Raw genomic sequence first — 22,287 nt, 5'->3', positions numbered from 1 at the left:
CCGAAATATTGTGCGAAAGTTATATTTAATTGGGAACTGGCGGCGGTTTATTGAATTTCCGCTCCAGTGGGTGGGACTTAGTGGAGACTTACCTCGAAGATGCTGTCAATTAGCGGACGAAAGCTGAAGGGAAAGCCTAATGCGGCGGGCTCTGCATTGGCTGATGGTCCCGACATAACGGCTGAGTTTTGTTGATTGTTAGCATAGTTGTTGTTATTGTAGTTATTATTGTTGCCATATCTGTTGTTGTAGTTGCCATTTGGATATATGTTGTTGTATTGCGAAAGCTGCTGGTCGTAGAGGCCGTACTCCTCGCCGGGGTAAAAAATCATGTTCGCCACTGGCATCGGCCGAAGAGAAGTCTGTAAAGAGAGCGCATGCGAAAAGAGATAATCAATTAAATGGCGCAAGCATAATTTGCACTTAACGGTAATAATTTCTATTGTAATTTTGTGGCTCAATGTTAATTGAGATTTAGATTGGAGTAATGAGTGTTAATTCACAAAATATTGGGTAGTCGAAAAACTCTTTTCGTATTTCTAATCAAACTCTATTTATTGTACTTTAATGAACCAAATATATACCATTTCGGTCGACAACAATTTTGCCATTTTTCCGCTGGAGACTATTCCATCAGTGTAAAACTTTTCTGGTTTCTCGGCGAAAAACTGCGACAAATAATTATCACAGGCTTTCCATGAAGCCAACTTTACTCCATTCAAGCTCTCCCAGTTTTTGCCGAGTCATCAAAGATGTGTGTAGTCTTGCGTTGTCCATGGAAGACGAAGCCCTTCTGGATCAGTTCTGGCTTAAAGTCGGTCCATTAAATTTTTCACAGACAATTCATGTACTCAAACATCGAGCTTCCTTTTGTAGGCAGCATTTTTTATATGGTTCAAGACTGCTTAATGATGGATGTTATGTTCCTTAGCGATGTCATGGCCGCTTAAGTGACGATCCTTGTCAATCTTTTCCATAATTTCATCGACTTTTTCAACGATAGGTCGACCAGAGCGAGGTGCATCTTTCACTTCGAAATTTCCAGAATGGAAGCGAGCATAAATTCCACATAATTTCATGGGTAGATTGCGTGGTCTTCTTCCCTTTTTTATACAAAAATTTCAAAATATATCGAATTTCTTCATTATTTTCACTCATTTTTGAACAGCTATAACTTTTTTCCAACTTTCCCGAATTGAATTTGTCTTTGGTTAAATGAAGCTCAAAATTCCAAATATGGTATGAAACAATGTGATTGCTAGCACTGGAGATATAAGACTGCAACGACATATATTGACAAAATACGAAAAGACTTTTTCGACCACCCAATATTTATATTTATTACGAATAAAAATTCCATATCGCTACTTCACTTCGCTGTTGCTTGCTTTTATTTATTCATAACGGTACGTAAACTCACCGGTATTAATTAGAATTTGTTATAAAATTAATTAAAAAGAGTGAAATATTCAATATGAAGCAAGTTGTAATTTACTACTGTTTTCAAAAACACAGTGTTCAAAGCTCAATTAACTGTTCCCACCCTTTAAATGTTGCTGTCTCCCCTAAAAATATTGCTAAACTAATTACCAATAAACTTGACGGGCAATAATTGAAAACCCGGCAGGAAAATATATTTACTCCGGACTTAAAAAAAAAAAACCTTTTACGACTTCACCCACCTCTTTGCAATTACTTAGAAGCAAAATGAAATAAAATAAAGGCCATTGCTTAAAACGCTTACTATTGCACTCAACTCAAGTGGGCACTTACATCATTGAGCAAAACCACATCGTGGCGGTTGCCGCGCGCATAGCCGGTGACGCGTGTGAACTCGGTCACCAAATGCGACATGACGACGAGCAGAACGAACCACACGAAACGATCCATTGCTGTGATGATGATCTGCAAGTAGAAGAGCACAAAATTGAGGCATTACAAATTTGGTAATCATACTTGTAGCTGAGTTTGGGAAAACTTTAAAGAGATATGTAGGTATGTATGTATAACAAGTACAGGAAAACTGCTAGTAGGAGACTATACTATATTTAAGTATTGAGATTTGATGTTGCAATTTTTTTTTCTTAATACGTTTAGTAAAGATTCAAATTGAAATAATTTTTATATAATCGGTGGAGTACGGAAAAGTAAGTGAAGGAGCTGGTTTGTACTTCTTTAATTGGAAATTCATAATAATTTTTTATGTTAGCATACATTTGGGGTTGCTATGTATGACCTTCGCTATTATGAATGTGAAGACACCAACGAAACATTTATGAAGAGTCTTTTCGTATTTTGTCAATTATTTATTTATTATTATAAATTAAAAAAAGAATAAGTTGAAGTTTTTTTAGAAATACGAAAAGACTTTTTCGACTACCCAATATTTGCGACCGAAAATTTTTGATTGAATGGGAAAAAAGTCTCTTATATGAATTCACTTAAGAGACACGCACATCATTATTAAAACTCATTTTTATAAAAGCTGATCTAGGATTCTGAAAAAATATTTTCACTCTCGAAATTCCACAGTCCGCGCGCAAAAACAAAAACATATAATTTAGGCTTTAAGTTGAATGTGAATGCCAAGGAGGCCGAGCTAAACGCAACGAGAACGCTTTGAACTCGCTTGTGGCACGTTAACGAGTTGCACAATCGCGTGTATATTTCGCACGTCGCCTTGTGGCATGGACCGGTGTGCCAAGTTCAATCAGCGCTCTAAGCTACTTATTGCCGCTCGTGACTTCAACTCGATTTCGAACTTCACCCAACGATGACTGAAAACGTTCTGAAGCACTCGAACGCCGCATTGCCGATTTGTGTAAATAAAATTGCTAAATTGATATTTGAAAAGCGCCAAACGAGCACATTGCAGCGATCGGCCTGCTGTTACCTTCAAAGTGATGCTTCATCGTTTTCGTTGTTGTTGGTAATGTTAGTGGGTCTTTGTGGGTTTGGTTTCACGTTTTGTTTTTTTCAAAATTCGAATTCTTGTTTTAATACTTTTTTTGATTAATTTTTGCTAATCTCCTGCCGCTTGTCTAGAATAGAATGCTTGAGTATCATTGAGTCAATTGCTTTTTAAATATTTTGCACATCGAATTCAATAAAAGTAATAACAAAAAATAATGAAACAACAACAATCGTTAGCACTGCAGCGCAGTGACTGTGGTCAGTGGTCGCGCTTTTGGCGATCAGCACAAAAAAAGCCATAATTAGAGTCGCGAAACAAAAGACTTAAGACACAAACGCGACGAATGCGCATGCTCGACGGACGCTGAGGGCGTTCGAGCACCACTTGCAGCTGTTTGCCACTGATCGAGTGCTGCGCTTTCGTTGCCGCCGTCAATCGCCGGCATTTCGTATGTGGCTACTGTGCGCTGTTGTTGTTGCTGTAGGTGTTCTGCTTTGCGGCTGCGCGGTAGGCCACCGCTGTCTATTGTTCGCGGCTGCATTCGCGCTGGGTCGTGTTCTTAAATGTGGATTAGCACAAGGCCAACACGATCGCACAGCGTTGCAATTGAACACAAATACAACCACAAAAAATATGCATAAAAACTCTACATTATTAATAAAAAATTGAAGAACCAGCAAGTGCAGTTGCCGCAGTCAAAACCGGTTTTCGGTTGCTTTGCATTTTTTGCAATCAAATAAATACTTTTTTATTGATCGCCTGCTAATGTTTGCGCGCATTATAATCAATCTAGCATTTTCGCCAAATTTTTGCCGCACAACGTTCGAGCTGTTTCGCTTCTAGCCTGGGAATTCGCTTCTGGCGCCCGCTTGGTCAGCGTAAATAGTTTCTTTTTCTATGCCGCACTGCTTGCAACAACAAAGCCGACATACAAAGTCGTCTGACCATGTGGTGGCTACGATTTGGTGCAACACCTCGGCCATGACTGTCAAGCTGGCAAATAATAGTTGGCCGTCTATTGCCGCAAATTGGTTGACTCGTGCTTTTATGGACTTCCACAAGGAGAGATAACAGCGCAATTCGCTTTTAATTGTCACGCTACTGTGTGTTCGTTTTCATGGCCGAACATAACTGCAATAACAAGTCGTATTTGTTGTTGGCACCGTGGTGCTGGTGTCCACTCAATTGATTAAATTTTTTTCGAATACATTTTTTATTTCGTCAAACACGAATTTTCTATATTTTTTCGAATTTTTTCTATTTCTATGTTTTTCAGTATCCAAAACCGAAATCTCTAATTTTTAACAGACCCTTCAACATTCAAAAGATTGCCACGTCAGAAAACACGAAAGAAGCCGAGAATAACGATAAAAATGTATCGTTAAGTTCTTATAAAACAATTTTCGAGGATACTGTTCGAATCTTGCCATATCTTGTGAGAATTTAAGTGAGGTTATAAGAGATCTATACACCACTCCCAGATCACACCAATCTAAAGATCTTCCGTAAAACTACACATTCTCATAACACAGCACAACTTAAAGCCTCTTGCGGAAAAAATATTTTGAAATTTAACCGAAAACATGATGTTCGTCACCACAGTGCAGTGAGTGATGATTGCCATTTGCAGACAAACTCCGCGCGCAAAGAATGCCCGCACGCACAGCTGGATCAAATGTACACATCTTTCACAGCAACGCGGAGCGTCTTAATGGACGCTGACAAACGCGTAAAAATCATTTATTTTGTTCCACACCTAGATTTGTTGCTGGCAAAGAGTCAAAGGCAACCTTGTCACAGAATGTTAAGGGTATACAATCTTAAGTGGCATAACTAAATATCGCATAAAAATGTTTAATGTTCATAAATGTATGAAACAAATAAAAATTCACACACATTGACGCCGAGATGGGAATTAAATTGAAGAACGCAAACAATTCCACGCTCGGTTTGATTTGCAGCTCGTGTTCGAGGTTTTCGCAAAGAAGTTCATGGCTAGAATCACACAACTGTTGCACTAAGCGCTTGCTGTTTAGCGCACGAGACGTCTTTTTCTTCTACTCACTCGTATTATGTGTGTTTGTAGAATGAAGAATTTCAGTCTTGACAGTCTGTGTGTATTTAAATTGAATGTCAGCACTGTGTTAACCTCTTGTCAACGCTGGCAGTGATGGATGTCGGGTCACGTGTGCAACGCCGGTACGGCACTTAGAGACGCTGGGCAAATAGTAAATAACAGTTTTTGTGCTTAATTTGCCTTTGCAAGTATTTTTTTATTACAAGCAACACATTTTTTTTTATACAAGTAGTAATTATAAAGCTTAAAAGGAATATTAATGCTATTTTAGAAATAAAAATTTAAGTTTTTAATGCCTTGGCAGCAAGACAAGGGTGCAGCAATTCACGTATACTTATATATATTTATGACGAATCAGTCATCTACTGTTGAGTGTCATCGTAGATTGAGTTGAGCGGTAAGAAAAACACAGTTTCCGAACTCCACTCCTTTGTATGAGTTCAGTTAAATGATTTGGAGTTGGATAGTTTGAGTGTAAAGTGTGAGTCAAACTATTATTTTTAAACAAGTTTAAAGTCTTTCTGTTGGAAAACATGTGATATTTGCTATACATATTACTGCAAGCAAATTTTCCTTCGATGTAAATAACTCATTACACTTTCTTAGCTGTTTTAATGAGTAAAAAATGCGAGCGCTTTGCTATACCTAACGATATTAAACTCTACAACACGTCTACAATATTGTCCCAAATTTTCAAGTTGATCCGAGTAATAGTTTCGGAGATAGAACTCGTGTGACCCTTTAAAGATGCTAAACTATTTCAATTTGTTGTCAGTTCGAAAGCAAATATTATACATACATTTACAAATATACTCATTGCTTGACAGAACAATTTGACAGCATAAAAATAAATATTTATGTAAAATTAAATGACCGATTCCTACCTTTCTTCGCTTTGCTGTTGGTTTTTCTCTTCTTGCCTTGCTTTTAACTGAACTGTAGCTTATTCTAAGTGACGAATTTTATTTACTTTTTGACACACTTGTCAAATCGAAAAGTTTTCATATTAGTTTGCTGTAAACAAGCCCACTCCACTGACTGGCTGACGGACAATAAAATTTATTTTTCAAGTTGTCGTAAATTTATTTGCGTACGTCCGTTTTGTAGCAACTCAATTGCCGCTGCAAAAAAGTGAAAACAAAACAACAAATGTACGGAAGTTGAAGTGAAAAAGTTTTGCCATAAATTCATGAGCCTTTCGTTGTTTTCATTTTTATGTCGGGCAAATGTTAACAAATGTCAGCTGAACAAGTGAGTAAAACGTAAATATTTTCGCTTTTGAGTTGTGCACACAGGATTCTATTGATTTTGAGCTATAAATAACCGTGATCTACTTTTGAGTTGGTCATTGCCAATAATAATGGCGAGATGAGTTGGAAGTTATTAGCTTAAAATTTAATGTCATGTAAAATTTAAGGCTTCTAAAATGAGTAACAATGTCAAAGGCACTTATTTTTAATGAAAATATTTCAGAATTAATCCATAATTTATTTTCACAAATCAGAAGATTTAGATATGTGTGTGTAAGGAAGAGAATTTGAAAAAAAATCCTTTGAAAGCGATCTCTTCTTCTGTTGGCAGACCTCCATCAACTCTAACTTTGTCCTACCAGATTACTGTAGTGTCATTCAAGCGAACGCTGACTGCCTTTAAGGTAGTAGTAGAGTTGCCTCTTTAAAATATTGCTTCCTTTGGAGAGGTGTGAGTTAACAATGTAGCTATACTGGCTTTGAAATCGCTTACTGTGCGCTCAAAACTAGACAAGGAGCGTCATTAGCAGTAGCTTTTCCGCATTAGATTTGTTTGAGTTACACCAGTCACAGCGGAAACAACAGTAACTACAAAATTAAGTTGATAAGTTTGCTGCGGAGGGCAACTTTACCTTAATTCTATCCGATTGGAAGCGAGTCGCTACTTTGTTGTCCTCTTGCGCCGGATCTGTGGACCTTCTGTGAGCTCGGCCGACAACCAGATCTGGTGTTTTAGCCGGATTGAGATTGGCACACAACCTTCGGTAAACTAATGGCTGGGATTGGTATTAACCCCCTAAATAAATTTGTGGTATACTCACAAGGCTTCATCGATCTATAAGGATTTGCTGTCTTTTTTCTATAAGTTTTTGGCTATAACAAAAGGCCAACGTTCACAGCTGTCCAAGTGGGTTCCATCGATAGGATTAACCATACGATTTAGGCTAACTTAACCTAACTTTTGTAAGGTTCAAAGCTCCTACTCCTGAACTTTAAAATACTGACAAGATGCAGTACTACCGATAATTGTCGAGCAAGCTCGATTTTTTTTAAGATTTTATGAATATTACTTTGATTCTAGCTGATTTTGGGAAATAATGTCTTAAATTAGAAAACAGAGCGGACTACCGGTATTTTATTACTCTAGACAACAAGACAAGTATTCTCATTTACTGCGTTTGCTTTTGTTTACACACATATATATTGAATTTACGTTCTTTATATACGTCAATATGTATATACGTATATACCATATGTACACATGTACGTATGTATATGTATATTATTTAAAATCAATTTGAGGAAATATGAAAAGTGTCAGTTGTGATATCGAGCTAATGAAAGTTAATTGACCTTACGAATAACGGTACCATCATCATGCATGCCTGCACCCAGCACATTGATGTACACACACACAGATGCAAGTTTAGTGAAACTCACAATTGATGAATGAGCAAGCAATAATAAAAGTGACAAGTCAATAACAAACTGATATGCCATTCGCAAGTTGTTGCAGTTGTTGTTGTTGTTCCTGTTGCTGGCATTGTTGGTGTGCAGCCATTCGTTTGTAAAATTAACAGTTTTTATGAAGTCCAATACAACGAAAAAAAATATAAAAAAAAACATTAAAAAGAGCGCAGGAAACTAAAAATAAATTGCAAAAACAACAAAAACGAAGCCCAACACTAATGAACAACAAATGAATGTCAGCGATGTGTTGTACATACCATAGCAGTAAACGCTAGGAAACAAGCCAAAATATTGAGAAAACAATAACAAAAACATGTAGAAATTGAAAATGAAAGTGCGCGAATGCATTTGTTGTAGTTGTTGTTGCGGTTTTTTGCTCGACTGAAACGGAATGATTTTTGCAATTTGAGTTTTTTTGTACACACATTTCACTTATATATATATAAGTATATATACATAAATACATACATACGTACACACATGTCTCATTACATATTGTGTGTTTGTGTGTATGTATTTATTTCATTATTTTGGCACTCGTTCACGCTGAAGCGTCCAAAAATCATTGTCGCGTGCGGTTCGCTTTTGTTTTGGTTTCATATTCGCCTTCTTTGGCCGCACAGCTTTCGCATGGCTCACTATCACTTTCATTGCGGCCGTCGGCTCGTCACTTATTTACTTCCATCGAAGACATTTCCGTGATTATATAAATATTTGCATGTGTTTATAAGTGTATTACATAAATTGGCTGTGGTTGTCGAGCCGGTGAAGCGTGATTAGCGCTATCGATCAGCAATCTTTGTTATTGTGGCTTTACTTTCACGCTAGATAACTGTAAATGCGACACTGCATATTACAGAATCGGTTAACGTGTAGAACGCGTTCATTGGGCATGCAGGTAACGATAAGCTTATCAGCTCGCTCGTCTTGATCGGAAATGAGCATGACCAAAGCAGTGGAAACTGTCGGCTTATGGCTTAACGGTACAAATTATTCCGGAAGTGAATGCGAATTAGCACCGAGTGGCTTTTATTAATAAAAAGATAGTCAGCTTAGTAGTTAACAACACTTTTGTAGAATTTCCGCTTATTGTAATTCGAAAATATTATTTGTGCTCTTCAATCTCATATTTTATTTTAAAGGGTCTTCCTAAAAAAAGATTTGAACTTTTACAGTTTATTGAAAGAAAGAGAATGCGTAGTGAAATGAGCGCAATCAAAAAATTTTGTTACAAGTTCTTATGGCTTTCTTAAGGCCCAATTGATAGTTTTACTGTTATATGAAGATTCACTAACATATTTTTTCCCGAAGTTCTTTTATAATTTTATTTCAAGACCCTAGTACAAGAGATGTTTCGGGTAATAAAGCTAGATGGGTGTTTTTTCTAAAAAAAAAGATGATCATGGTGCATGATGAAGCTCAACAAATGGTCGCATCGCCAGGATTGACGACTCGAAAGTTGATGCTGAGTGTTTGGTGAGAAAAGAATCATCCACTATGAGCTGCTCCAAGTTGGTCGAATGATTGATTCTACATTTTACTGTCGACAACTGATGAGATTGAAGCAAGTAATAGAACAAAAACGGTCAGAACTGATTAACAGAAAAGGCTTTGTCTTCCATCAGGACAACGCTAGACCACACACATCTTTGATAGAAACTGAGAGAGCTTGGCTGGGAAGTTTTGATGCATCCACCATATAGCCCTGACCTTGCATCATCGGACTAACATTTGTTTCGGTCAATGCAGAACTCCCTTAATGGAGTAAAGTTGGCTTCAAGAGAAACCTGTGAAAATTACTTGTCGCAGTTTTTCGCCGAGAAACCAGAAAAGTTTTTCGCTGGTGGAATAATGTTTGTAGCGGAAAATTTCGTTCATTAAAGTTCATTATAAATATACAAAAATAAGTTGAAGTTTGATTAGAAATACGAAAAGACTTTCTCGACTACCCAATATAAAAGCTCTTCAATAATACGACTAAATATGTATTTCTGGATCATGTTTCCTAATTTGATGGTAAATCTTTATATTAAAGTTTAGTTATCCAAGCTAAGAGGGTTAGTTCGAGCTACAAATTATCTTTTAATAGCTTCCGCTCATATGGATTGTGCACAGCGGTCTGGAAGTATTTCCATCGATGAACAAATAGTGTGTTTTGCAGATATGTTTTACAAAATTCACATTTACTCATTATTCCTGATTAGAATTATACTCTATATGTACACTTTTCAAGTCTTTGTTTTTAATCTGGACTGAGAGAAAGAGCTTATAAGTCTTTGCGACGATTCAGGATCTCTCTACTTCTAAGAATTTTTATAGTCATTGTTATTCTATTATATGGTCTTTTAAGATAACGTGACTCAGCAACGAAATTTTAAAAGACTTTTTTAATTTACATAAAACACTCAAGTCTTAATTAAGAATAGCAATGGTTAGTTTTGAATATTACCACACGCCAACTTTGGTTACATCCATTACTGGTTTGCTGCACTGAAAAAGTGGCAAGCCATAAATGGATGGCCCCAAAATGGTAAAGAAAAAGATGTTGTCGCCGAAATTTCATTTGACTGCCGGTTCTTGAACCAATCAAGCCACATATGGTATTACATTCAGGCGTGTGTCCCGGATTGAGATTAAAGCGTAATATTTCTGGCTTTCTTTCCTTAAGCAAACTAAGGCATTTCACAAACACTTTTTTGGCAAGACGGGAAGCCGCTTGATTTGAATTGTTCGTTATTCGGCATTTTCACTTTCGGTTCAAAGTCGTTTTTGGTCAAACCTCCCTCATAAGCCACTTACTTCATTGGTTATATGTGACGCAGCCATTCTGGAAGATTTCTTGTTTCGTGAAATTTTGCACATGCACACACACAAAAAACACGGAATTAAATTGAATTTAAACTCGATTGCCGAGCTGACACACTCAAAAGCCGGTAATAACGCGATAAATATTTATAGAATCTGATTGCGATACCGAATCATTCGTCCACTTGAAAAAACACACAGCAGAGCACTCGAACTCGAATTTCAATTCGACGCCACTTAAGGTAACTTGGGCTCAGGTTCGGAGCCGGCGAAGCGTCGAATGGCTTTGCGAAATCAAACTGAACTAAACCATTTGCAGCGCGTGCACTTTCAATTTATGCAAACAACAATAACGCCAACAAGCCAACAGCGTTGATGAAACGCTGGAAAGCAAATGAAAGAAAAGAAAACGCGAAAAAATGCCCAAAAACAAAAAGCCACCGAAATGCTGCAAATGTGAAGACTTCAAAGCGAAGCGGAGAGTCGAAATGAGCGCAGCAAAGAAAAGCGCGATCGCCGCTCAAATCGAGGTGTGCGTTGTTGTTGTGGAAGCAGCGCTCAAATTGAGTGACTCTCACGGGCGCGATGCAACACTTTAGCGTGCCCACAAATACACACGCCTCTCCAAGCTTGCATGGTATTGCAACAGACCTACGTATGATGCGCGCTTGTGTGTGTGTGAGCGCTTTTGAGTTCACAATCGCCGACCAGTCGCGTTGCTCTGGCCAAGCACTTTAATCGCTCATTTCCAATTTCGTCTATTTACGGCTAGTTTACTACGTCCGTCCGAGTTATCGCTGCGCTTTAGCCGGCTGTTATTGCTGTTGTAGTTGTTGTCGTTGGCATAATTGCAGCTGATTTGCGGATTTTTCGCTTTTTGTTTTGAATTCGCTTCGCTTCCGTTTACAAATGATTTGTTATGGTCAAATGAATTGGCGATTTTCGGCATGATTTTGTGGCGCATGCGCGTTGCGCTTGAGTGGTGTGCGTATGTGGAGGGGCTGTGCATTTGCATATTAATAACAGTTGCTTGCCGCGCAGATACGCATGCGCAACTGGGCCAATAATTGTGGTGAAAGGCAGCTCTTAATAAGACTTTGGACCATCTTGAAGGTCTTTGCTTCGGCAGAAACAATATCAGAGGACAACAGAACGGCACACTAACCGGAAAAATAACCGGAAAAATAACCGGAAAAATAACCGTCAAAATAACGGGTATAGTATTTACGATGTTATACCAAATCACAGTACTTTATCTAAATGTCCGAGGTTATGCGTCTCACTACTCGAATTTAATCCAATTTATGCTGTTTAATAAAAGTTCAAAGCTTTCACCAGTTGACCTATAAATGAAGCTGGTTTTGTCTGCTCGAAGTCACTCAAGTAGCATAAGGTACTTTTAATGAATCGAAATTGAGAAAAAAAAACTGAGTTTCTCTCGCCTGCAGTGCTTTATTCACTATGCACTTTTTACAGTGAAGCTTTCTCCAATTTCAATTTATCATACTATTCGTCACTGCAACTGTACATCCGTATCTACAAATATATATGTATGCCTGCTTTGTCAGTTCATCGCAAAGAGAAATTTGTGTTGGTCGCCAGCAGAAAGGTTTTTTGTGTGTGTTGATTGTGGAGGTGGGCGAAGAAAGAAAGCCTTACAACTCTTTTTATTGCAATGACCCATTAAATACTTCAGTGCTTTGTACTTTCGCTCGCCTTCGTGATGAAGAAGATATTTGAATAAGTATCGAAAATGGAAAATCGATATTGTGTAGTTTTCCGCGAATTTTTTGAAGATTTCAATATTATTGCACATATTTTCTCGCACTTGCAATAAATGAAAAGTTTCGCAACAAACCCATAATGATAACCCGCATGAAAAAGTCAAACAAAACTTTTAGCTGTCAGCGAGAGAAAGCGCTGTGGAGCATTTTCCTGAATAGCGGAAAATCTTTAGAAAGTTTGCCTATTTTTTGCTTGTTATTCTATGCAGCTGCCAACTTTTTGATACATCCGAAAACTTATCAAGATTTGTTTTCCTTTTTCAACGACATTATGCTCCTCAAATGCAACCGAAAGTGTCTGTCGTAGGTGGTTGCCAGGCGCGAGTAACGGGTGTGTAGACGCTTGTTGAGGTAAGCGTTTTTTTGGTGAGACTTTCGTGTGAAGAATTATGTTATTCCTGCGAAACTATTTTACAACTTATAATAAACATAATTTCTACCATAAGTGACGGGCTTTAAAGTATTTAGTGCCTGCTAGCTCTTTACAAAATTTTTGGAGAAAAAAGCATTTTCATTGATAAAAAGGTAGTGCAAGTACAATTGGACATCAGGGTTCCTGATACTATCTAGTCCGTAGTAAAAACGGTGCAGCTACAACTCTACAGCTTTTTCCAGAAACTAATTTATAGTATTATAGTATTACGAAAGCTCGGCCAAAGGCTGTCAAGGCTGCGTGTGCCGCTCTCGTGTCCGCTTATTATGATAAATTTATGCTGCTGCTGTTACACTTTGCATTGTGTTTTGCTAAGCTTATTTATTCGCATCTCCTTTCAGCTTGCTTTCGGTGATACAATCAAGTATTTGTATATACTATACATACGTATAGATGGTAACTGTGGATGCAGTTGAAGAAGTGAATCACAGTTTCGTTATCTTCATGCTCATGAGTTGCGTATCGTCGAGCGGCAATTCGATTTTTGAGTTCAAGGCGGTTCCGGTGTGTCGTGGCTGACACTGCTCTTGACTGTATTTCAACCAGGGTAAAGTCAAGCAAAATAAAATCACAGCAAAAGTAAATGTTGAGGAAAATATTTCAAGCGAAGCTTAATTGAGGCGTGTGTTTAAGTAATAAGTGTTTTTATGCTTCTTCCTTGCTGAGCCTTTAACTTTGTTTGGCTTAATTTGCAGGCGTAAATTCAGGACAGGAAAAAATTAACATGCAAAAATTTGTATGAAAAAAAAGGAAAGAAAAAGGAGGACACGCATGCATTGCACGCTGATATTGTTTTAAATGAAAGGAAAGATGCCCTGCAGGAAAATATAATTTTACAAAATTGCTTCGATTTTGTGCTCGATATTTCTGCGTATTATTTTAAGTTTCTGCTTTTATTTAAGTGAAAAATTGGTCAATTCAAGCTTGTTCTACGCCTTCCGATATTTATGCAATGCAAATGTGAACTAAATTGCCTTATAAGTACAGACCAAATTGGACCGGCGACATCTAGCGGATTTTCAATTCACAGAAACAATCTAACCTCACTTTTGTGATTTTTTTATAGGCGGATCTATAGGTGCCAATCAAGTTCGGGAACAATTTGCCAGACCATTTCTCATAATTTTGAATTTCCTGAAGGGTGTGCTTAAGTTATGTATGTTTGTGGTCGTACAATAATATCGATCGTTAATCGGCCTGTTGATTAAGTAAGCGGCGGCTGTGCGGTTTTGGTGAAGCAAAAACACAAACAATAAAAAATAAAAACTGAATTGAACGCAATTCGAGGACCTTCTGGTTTTTTAATTTTTACACCTCACACTTCATCCATGAACTGCCGGCTATTTATTATATTGATTTTACACTTTACCTTTTTCCAGTGTTTTGTAAATGCTTCACTTTTTCACCCACTGAGTGCACAGCTTGATAGTAGAGGTTACATGCCTACATACCTTCACACACATATATACATATACTCCTGAATATATAGGTTTACAGTCTCACATTTACATGCTTGCAATACAGTTTCACACTCTGGCGAGTCGTCGCCGCAAGTTCACTGAACTGCACAATATAAACAGCAATTGGAACCTATACCGTGATATACTTACACACGAATACTGTTAACACACTGTGCTCGCAGCGCTGCAATTTATTTTCTCATGGTCCACTTAATTATTGTACACACTGTTGATTTTTATGTAGTGACTTTGTGTTTTTCGTTTCCTTTGCCAGAATTATTCCTTTCGAATGCGTTAGCCTTGTTCTTGAAAAAAGTGGGTCAAGATTTTTTCGAAATATTTCACATGTCAGAAGTTTTTGGGCTTCATTTCGCTTGAGCACATTTATAGAATATTTAATTTCATTTATCGATATGGTGTTTTTCCTATTTCTGATGCAGCCGACATTCACATGCACCTGTTAACCCAATAAACCAAAAAGGCGGTGAGAGAAATTCGAAAATTTTCACGAAAATACATATTATTTGAGCCTACAGCCTCAACTGAAGGGATTCGAAATATTGACTAATGCGGTGCTTTGGTGACAACAAGTGTGCCGCAGAACCCGCTTTCGATACCAGTTCCCGATAGATGTTTAGAAGATTACCTCTATAAGATTGCGCTCGGCAGTCATAGTGAACCGTGGAGGGGTTTGCGTTCATAAAAAAGTGGAAGGAGGGTCCTAACCTTACCTTTTAATAGTAGATTCATACCGTCACACTCAAAAAGCCAATATAAAAACCAGTTGTTGAAATGTTGACGGTGGAAAGAATAAACTGTTCTTATTATTATTATTATTATCCTTAACTATTGACGATCCTAGCTGGCTTTTAAGCTCCCTCAAGACATCTATCGATAGCTTCAACCACTTTGTTTTGGATTTCGTTTGCGCTTGACTGCATTTGAATTGACTTCGTTTTTCCCCACTATTAGAAGTTAAGTCGGTCATGCTGAAGATTAAGTGAGTCAGCTCTATGCTTAGGCATCATAATGACAGCTGGCGCAGACCAAAGGGCAGCAGGGCAATTGAAGCAATATGCGGTTTCGCAAGCTCCGCCAACTTCTCGCGGCTTTATAAGCATTATGCAATTTAATTGCAGCTTTTAATTTTAGCTACATTTTTAAGTCGTTTATTGTTGGTATGATATTATAGCTGTCATTGCCGGCTAGACATAAACACGCATACATCTATACAAGGGAAGGCAAAGAGCGGTGTCGTAAGCTTCTAACCTTTTCAACTTGACTTATGTGCAGTTTTAATAGTGATAATTCGCCCAAGGAAAAAATGAACATGCAGTGATTATGAGGAAAAATGTGCAAAACTATAAAAGTAGATAAATAATGATGTAAACATATTAGGGTGTGTCAAAAAATTAATATTTTTTAATAATATTTTTTCCAATCTTTCTGGATGTTACAAGCTTCGTGGCAAACATAATACACCCAGTTGAGGGTATAATAATAAATGTTTGCATATTACAGCTTAATAGGAGGAATCAAATTAGCAAAGCATTAATTAGTAATGGAAAGTGATTAGTAGTTAAAAGCGTCTAATTAAGCAATAGCTTTTAAATCTTTGATAATTTAATAACTATTTTATAAAATTATAGACAAGTGGCGTTTATTATTGTGGTTTGCGGCGTTGGTCAATTGCATTTGTATGTTTGTATGCATTTAATAGCCGCTAGTTACGTACTGTCGAGTGTTATTGACCCTAAACTTGAACCAGAAACACGAAACGCCGCACCTAACCAAACACACGCATACATACACACAGCTAGCATAACAGCAAATCCGCTAAGTCATAATAAGCAGCTACAAAGCTCAGCGTAGAGAAGAAAAAAATTCGCTGGCAACAAAAACTAATAACGAAAAACAAATAATTGTTCGCCTGATAGCTCTATCTGCAGGTCGCATTTATACATTTATATTATATACTATATATATATAGAAATATACATATGTATATAAACTAGAGCCTCGATTGACACGCCAAACAATTCCAATTGACTGACTTAAGCTGCATTTTTGTACTCTTGCAACATGTTGCTACAGAGTATAATAGTTTTGTTCACCAAACGGTTGTCTGCATTACCTAAAACTGAAAAAATTGAGATTTTAGTAAAATTTAGAACACTGCGTTCAGTTCCATAAATAAAAAATACAGTGAAAGCTCTATTAAATGGATGCTCTAGTAAGCGTACATTTCCATTAACTGGACAGAAAAGCTGGTAAACAGACATTAAGAATGCAGCCTTAAAATCGTTGTTTTTTCCAATGAAATTTAGTTGTATGAACATATTCAAAATTAAACCTCAAGTACAATCCCTTGGATTTTTATACCGACAAAAAACGTTTTTTCCTTTATTTGCAAATAAAATTTTCACTGTATTGAATAGTTTATTATATAAATAATATTATACAATGTATACCACGGCAACGCGTGGCCGAATCCAAAAGCATCCCCTGGTGGACATGTTGTTCCTTAATGTATTTCCTTGGCTTTGACTTTCGCAAATTGCAAGAGTATAAACTGTTCGGTTGCACCCGAACTTAGTCCTTCCTTACTTGTTTTACTTTGATATAGTCTAGTTTATTGTACTAAGGTCACACTTTGGTTTAAATGAAATAATGTTTGAATAATGCAACAAACATAACCTGTAAACAATCCTGAGAATCAATTGAAATACGATATTGGCCGTCATCGATTCGCCACTTCTCTGTTATGTTCTATGTTTGAGCGCTGTTCTTTGAAAATCCTTGAAATCCTACATGCGAGTGCAAGAAAAGAGTTCATTTCGCTAACAGTATGCGGCGGATACCGGGTACCTGTATAATCACTTTCTTCAATAAATCCAAGCCTTTGTTTACAGATTTCAAATCAGTTTTCCTATTGCGAAAGGCTCAAATTGAAAGATTTTTGACCCGAAACAACGTATGATACGGTAAAGAGAACACACGGATTCTGTTGATAGTTGTGAAGATACTAAAATGTTATGTGATCCGGTGAAAACCATTTATTAACAAAACATAATTCATCAGAGAATATGGTGGCGCAAGCTCGGACCTGTTCGCAAGTTCTGTCATTGTGTCTGAACAGATGTTATAGGTTGTTCGATTCGCTACATTCTAATGCTTAGATTATGATGACAGCTACTATATTGATTTTTGGTTGGAAAATTAGTTCTAAAAATTAAAATCAAAGACATTGTTTTTGTTAACCTCTAGTTTCAACATTTTGGTGTGGTGTGTATTCTTTACTGCAAATGGTACTAAGGTAATCTAAATACTGAGGTAAAGGGCTTGACCTCATTATATTGGATATATGAGTCGTTGTAATTTAGTAGGTCAAAGTTCAATGTAAAATATATCATATAATATGCTGAAAGCTAGTTTTATTACACTTATTGTTCAATTGTCCAATGTTACGATTCAATTGTCCAAGGTTGGGATCCAATCTGATGCCCTTATAAGTTGGCTTAGAATATTTAACTTATTTACTACTACTACTTTTTTGAAGAAGAGAAGACTTTGGTAAATGACCCCACAAGCTAGTTGCTTGAATCATGAATTTCAATTCATTCAGAAATTCCTGCTATCCTACACATTTTTAAACCCCAGATCTCTTTATACTCTTTTCCAATTCAAATGAACTTATTGTGTCTGCATTGTGTATTGATTAGGTTATCCATTTTGTGGTCCATGCACGAGGGGCGCACTCAATGCTGTATGTATGTATGTACTTGTTTATTTAACTGCACACTAATACACAAACTTCGGCGCATTCCAACGCATAAATTGTGCAAATATCAGCATAATGGCCAACTTAACTATTTAAATGGCTTTTGTGTTTGTTTGCAATTAATTTAGGGTAAACAAAGATATTGCAAATGTTATGTGGCATAATAAATAACAGTATAATTCGTAGTTATTGACATTGCGCACTCACTTCATTGGACAATTCGAGTGCATTTTGGGCAACATAATTAGCGTCTACTTGCTTAGGAAAATATTAAACTGACTTTTTCTAACGAGTACCGTTATCTATTTCTGTAAAGTTATGTCGAGCTGCTATAATTAGTACTGTTGTTGATTTAGAGATGCCGTATTAAATTAACAAAATACCTTTTTGCAACAAAAACTTCAACAAAAAACGAAAAAGAACAGTTGCTATAAACACACTGCAGATTTCGATACCTGAAAAAGCAGTTATTCCTAAACCAATTAAAGCTAATTCAAATGACAATCTTAAGAATAAGAAAAGAAAAGATTGTTGTTGTTCTATTTTTATTTTTAAATTTCTTATTGCGCATTTTTTCATTTTTGTGGCTGTGCATTTGGTTAATTAATACGGTTGACGGCTGATGTTTATGTTTGTGAGCGACCACGTGTGCCGGAGTCAAAAGCGAACTAATTCGGCTCAAGCGCTACGTACACGAGCGCAAATATCCATCTATAGATGGGTGTACATACCTAGTACAACACGAAATTCAGCGGCACCTGAGTAACAGGATTGCCGCTGTGCGCCCTGTGAAAGTGAAACAGTTTTTTGCCCAAGAACAAAATATTCAAATATTCTTTTTTTTTATGCCATTTCATTGTTTCTGAATGTCACTGGGCTAAGCTAATTCATTAACGCACACAAACACAAATTGGCGCATACATACAGACGAACGCTGTTATTTTGCGCAGTTAATGTATCGCATGGCTCACCGCAAGAAGCATACTACTTTAAGCCAGCGCCAAACCAGTATTCGCGCTGCCGCCTAACAAAGCACACACACACACACATATGTATACGACGCACACGCTGCTTAGGGCTCGAAGCGCGGTGACGCTCTTCAGGCTGGCCCTGAGCAATGTCAGGGCTGACGGCCAGATACAAATGTATTTATGAAGATGAAATAGCCGAAATGAAAAATTACCGGCGTAATATTTTTCAGTAAACATACATACATATCTACAGATACGTGTGTGTGCTATATATAGCAACATTAGCGTTGACGACTGAACACGGCGTGGTTATTATCATACCATAGTCATGTTGACACCCTGCGGTCAAACCAACTAGTTATTAAATAATTACTTTGCAACTAGTATGAAGCAAATAGACAACTAGTCACTTGACTGTCTGGTGACTGGTGTAAACTGTCAGATTTGCTGACTTCTACTAACTCTTCCGACTATTCCCCATCACAAGTTAAGCGGTTTTTTCTCATTCCCTGAGATAATATGTCCATGAAGCAAACTCGTGGTAAATTACGAGTTACTCTAAAACTCACTGCCGTTAGTTTACAAAATGTAAAGTGTTAAAAGAAAATCATTTATCTGAGATCAGACTCAGGCAAATACTCTTTAACTGTTCTGATTGCATTTACATCTATGTAAGTTTACATTTCGGGATGATCAGCTTGAATGTCCAGGTTTTGGCTTACAACACCAGGCTTTAGCAAAAAATGCAGTCTATAAATTCTACAGTAATTTCAAGACAGCCTTTGTGAGTATTTTCTAATCAATACTAAGTTCTACTTGATTGACCAACGCCTCCTTAGCTTACGTGCTTATGATTGTCCGGCCAGCAAAACAACGAAATCGAAGTCTACACACACTTTGTATTACTACCTTGGAACACTTGCATATTTTTGTAAATCCGGCTAGAAATGAAAACTTCTTATCACAAGTGTTTTGTAGTTATTTGCAAAAATAGTTTTCCTTGCCTCATTGACACTGCAAGTATTTGAACGGAAAGAAAACACATTTGCCCTGGCCATTGTGGCGTTATTGAGGTTGTGTGAGTCATTGTTGAATGAAAACACTTGAAATTTAATACAAATATTTGAATCGAATGTGTATAAATATTTGAAAATACGAACATCCTGTATACGCCAACATTGTTGGAAGAGGTTTGCGTAACCACTAGTTGCTTTGCGTCATGAATTTTTAGTTGAAAATTAGTAATTAATTGAAATCGAAAGCGTTGAGCATAAAGACAATTTTTTCTTAGTGAAATTATTTATTTTGGTTTTTGTGAATTACACAAGTTTTCGGGGGATTTTTTAAACAAATGCCAGTATGCGTAATCTATTTTGATTTGACATTAACTTAGCGAATTGAGCGGTGACTTTTTGAGAACTTGTCAAGTGTCAATTCTAGCTAATCACGTCGAGTTTTACTTCTTTTATTCTCATTGCAACAACTACGCTTTTAAGCGGTAAATTACGAGCTTAGTTCAATTGTTAGCCATTTACACGAATTTACGCCTCGTGCGACCGAAAGCTGTTCACACTTGTATCCTCCGTACAACTGGGTATTTTTATGCTCACATTACAATCAGATTCAATCACATCGCATTTATTTTAAATGAAAAACGTGTCGCTTTCATTGGCACATGTTTGCCCGCATTTACGGCCACATGCCTGATATTTGGCCGATAATAAATTAATCACTGCAATTACACTGAACGCATTCAATGGCTGTGGGTCAATGCATTTATGAAAATATATAATTTTCATTTAATTTCATTTATAAATGATTCACTGCGATAACCTGGCAGCCGAAATGCTAATGCCTAGAGCTTGTTTTCCTAATAACAAATTATTGCAATCAATCGATACCTAATGAAAAGATATGCATAATTAATGTCAATCAGCGGTCGGTCAGAATCGATGGCCATTTATTTTCATTAAAACAAGGATCTGTGAAAAGTTGTAATTTTTGGTTGAAAATTATGGTTTTGAATAATGATTTTGAATTGGTGCAACTCGCTTGTCGTATAGAAAGAAATATATATTTTGCAACACGAAAACTAAGGAGGATGGAGTCGTGTGTAGACGTTCACGCCAGTGAGGAAAGATCTCTGACCTCCGTTAACTTAGGAATGATCAGAAACGATTCTTTTATATATGGCCCAAGCAGCTGACAACTTCCGGCCTTAGACCAAGTATCCCTTGGGTAGCCGGGAATGAACTGACTGATGAGCTTGCCCGATTCGCAACATCAACTAATATGGTAGGACCTGAACCTTTCAATGCGTTTGGTCTCTACGCAATAAAAGAAGCGGCTTCGAAATGATGGAGCAGTGGGTAGAGAGAAGTATTGGCAAGCGCCATGCCAAGTGGGTGGTTTTACAACCATAAAAGGTTTAAATATGTACTTAACCTCCGAAGGGAAAACTCTGGCCATCATGTACCGTGGGCCTAGCTTCTTGTGCAATTTGCCTGGTTCTGCGGCTTGAAGTCTTAAACTCCCGCTAATTGACTGCATGGCTTTCTGTGGGCTTACTCTGCGCCCCTTGGATTCATGTTTCCAAATAGGGATCACATCGCCTCAATAGCAACCAGCAGTACATTGGAATTCATCAATTTGCTGGGGATAGGTGAGAGGTTGTGACTTAGGATAGGAGAAAATAAACCCTGAGTCGATGTGCAATCCTCACTTTCTTACCTAATATAATTCTGTGGATAGCCAAAAATCATCTGATTGAAGGCGAGTTAAAGTGAGAAGTCGAATCATCTCTTCCTAGGGTTGTGCGCTGGGATTGGGACTCGCCACGTAAAATATGCCCCTCCCATGAAAAGGAAACAATAGCCCTTTGTAATCTCAATAAAGAAGAAGAAGAAAACTAATTTGATTGAGCCTAGTTAAGTATAAGTAGTTGGAATTTGGTGCCGCTTCAAAACAGTCGATAAATATTTTAAACTGTTGTAATAATAAATTAACAGTTATGCGTCAGATTAATCTACGTGACTGCAGGCGCATGCAACACTTTCTCAAATGCCGCTAAAATGATAAAATCGCTAAAAAATCGAGTTTAACGATTCGAAATGCATTTTTGTGAATTCATTAAGCAGTGCAAAGTCAGTTGTTCTACAAATCCATTGAAAAACTCAATTCGACTGGATTTGTTGTAGAGGTCACGTGCAGCTGGAGCACGTGTTTTTTATTGTTTTCGATTGTATTTATATGGTGATGGAAAATCTGCCTCAATTATTAAGTCGACAGCGTTAATAGTCGTCGTTAGTTGGCATTCGTTAATTGATATTCCATACATGCGCT

At 37.2% G+C, this 22,287-nt stretch overlaps 1 protein-coding gene across 4 annotated transcripts in view; it reads right to left on the bottom strand.

The window, feature by feature from the left end:
* The window catches only part of LOC105230495 (serum factor response D), a 29,722-nt gene that overhangs the window by 1,429 nt on the left and 6,006 nt on the right, over window positions 1-22,287 (bottom strand). The window contains exons 1-3 of one of the 4 annotated variants that reach the window (XM_011211280.4): window positions 10,511-10,902; window positions 1,774-1,905; window positions 93-362 (exon numbers count right to left, since the gene is read on the bottom strand). In XM_011211280.4, the coding sequence (XP_011209582.2) occupies window positions 93-362; window positions 1,774-1,905; window positions 10,511-10,573 (465 nt within the window). In that variant the 5' untranslated portion in view covers window positions 10,574-10,902. Of the gene's footprint in view, window positions 1-92; window positions 363-1,773; window positions 1,906-2,456; window positions 2,796-10,510; window positions 10,903-22,287 lie in introns of those variants that run through there. The other 3 variants (XM_049451831.1, XM_049451830.1, XM_019991930.3) reach the window with 3 other exon arrangements.

This window comes from Bactrocera dorsalis, chromosome 3, assembly GCF_023373825.1.
Source record: "Bactrocera dorsalis isolate Fly_Bdor chromosome 3, ASM2337382v1, whole genome shotgun sequence".
Classification (NCBI taxonomy): Eukaryota; Metazoa; Arthropoda; class Insecta; order Diptera; family Tephritidae; genus Bactrocera; species Bactrocera dorsalis.
This window is presented reverse-complemented; position numbering and strand designations above follow the sequence as displayed.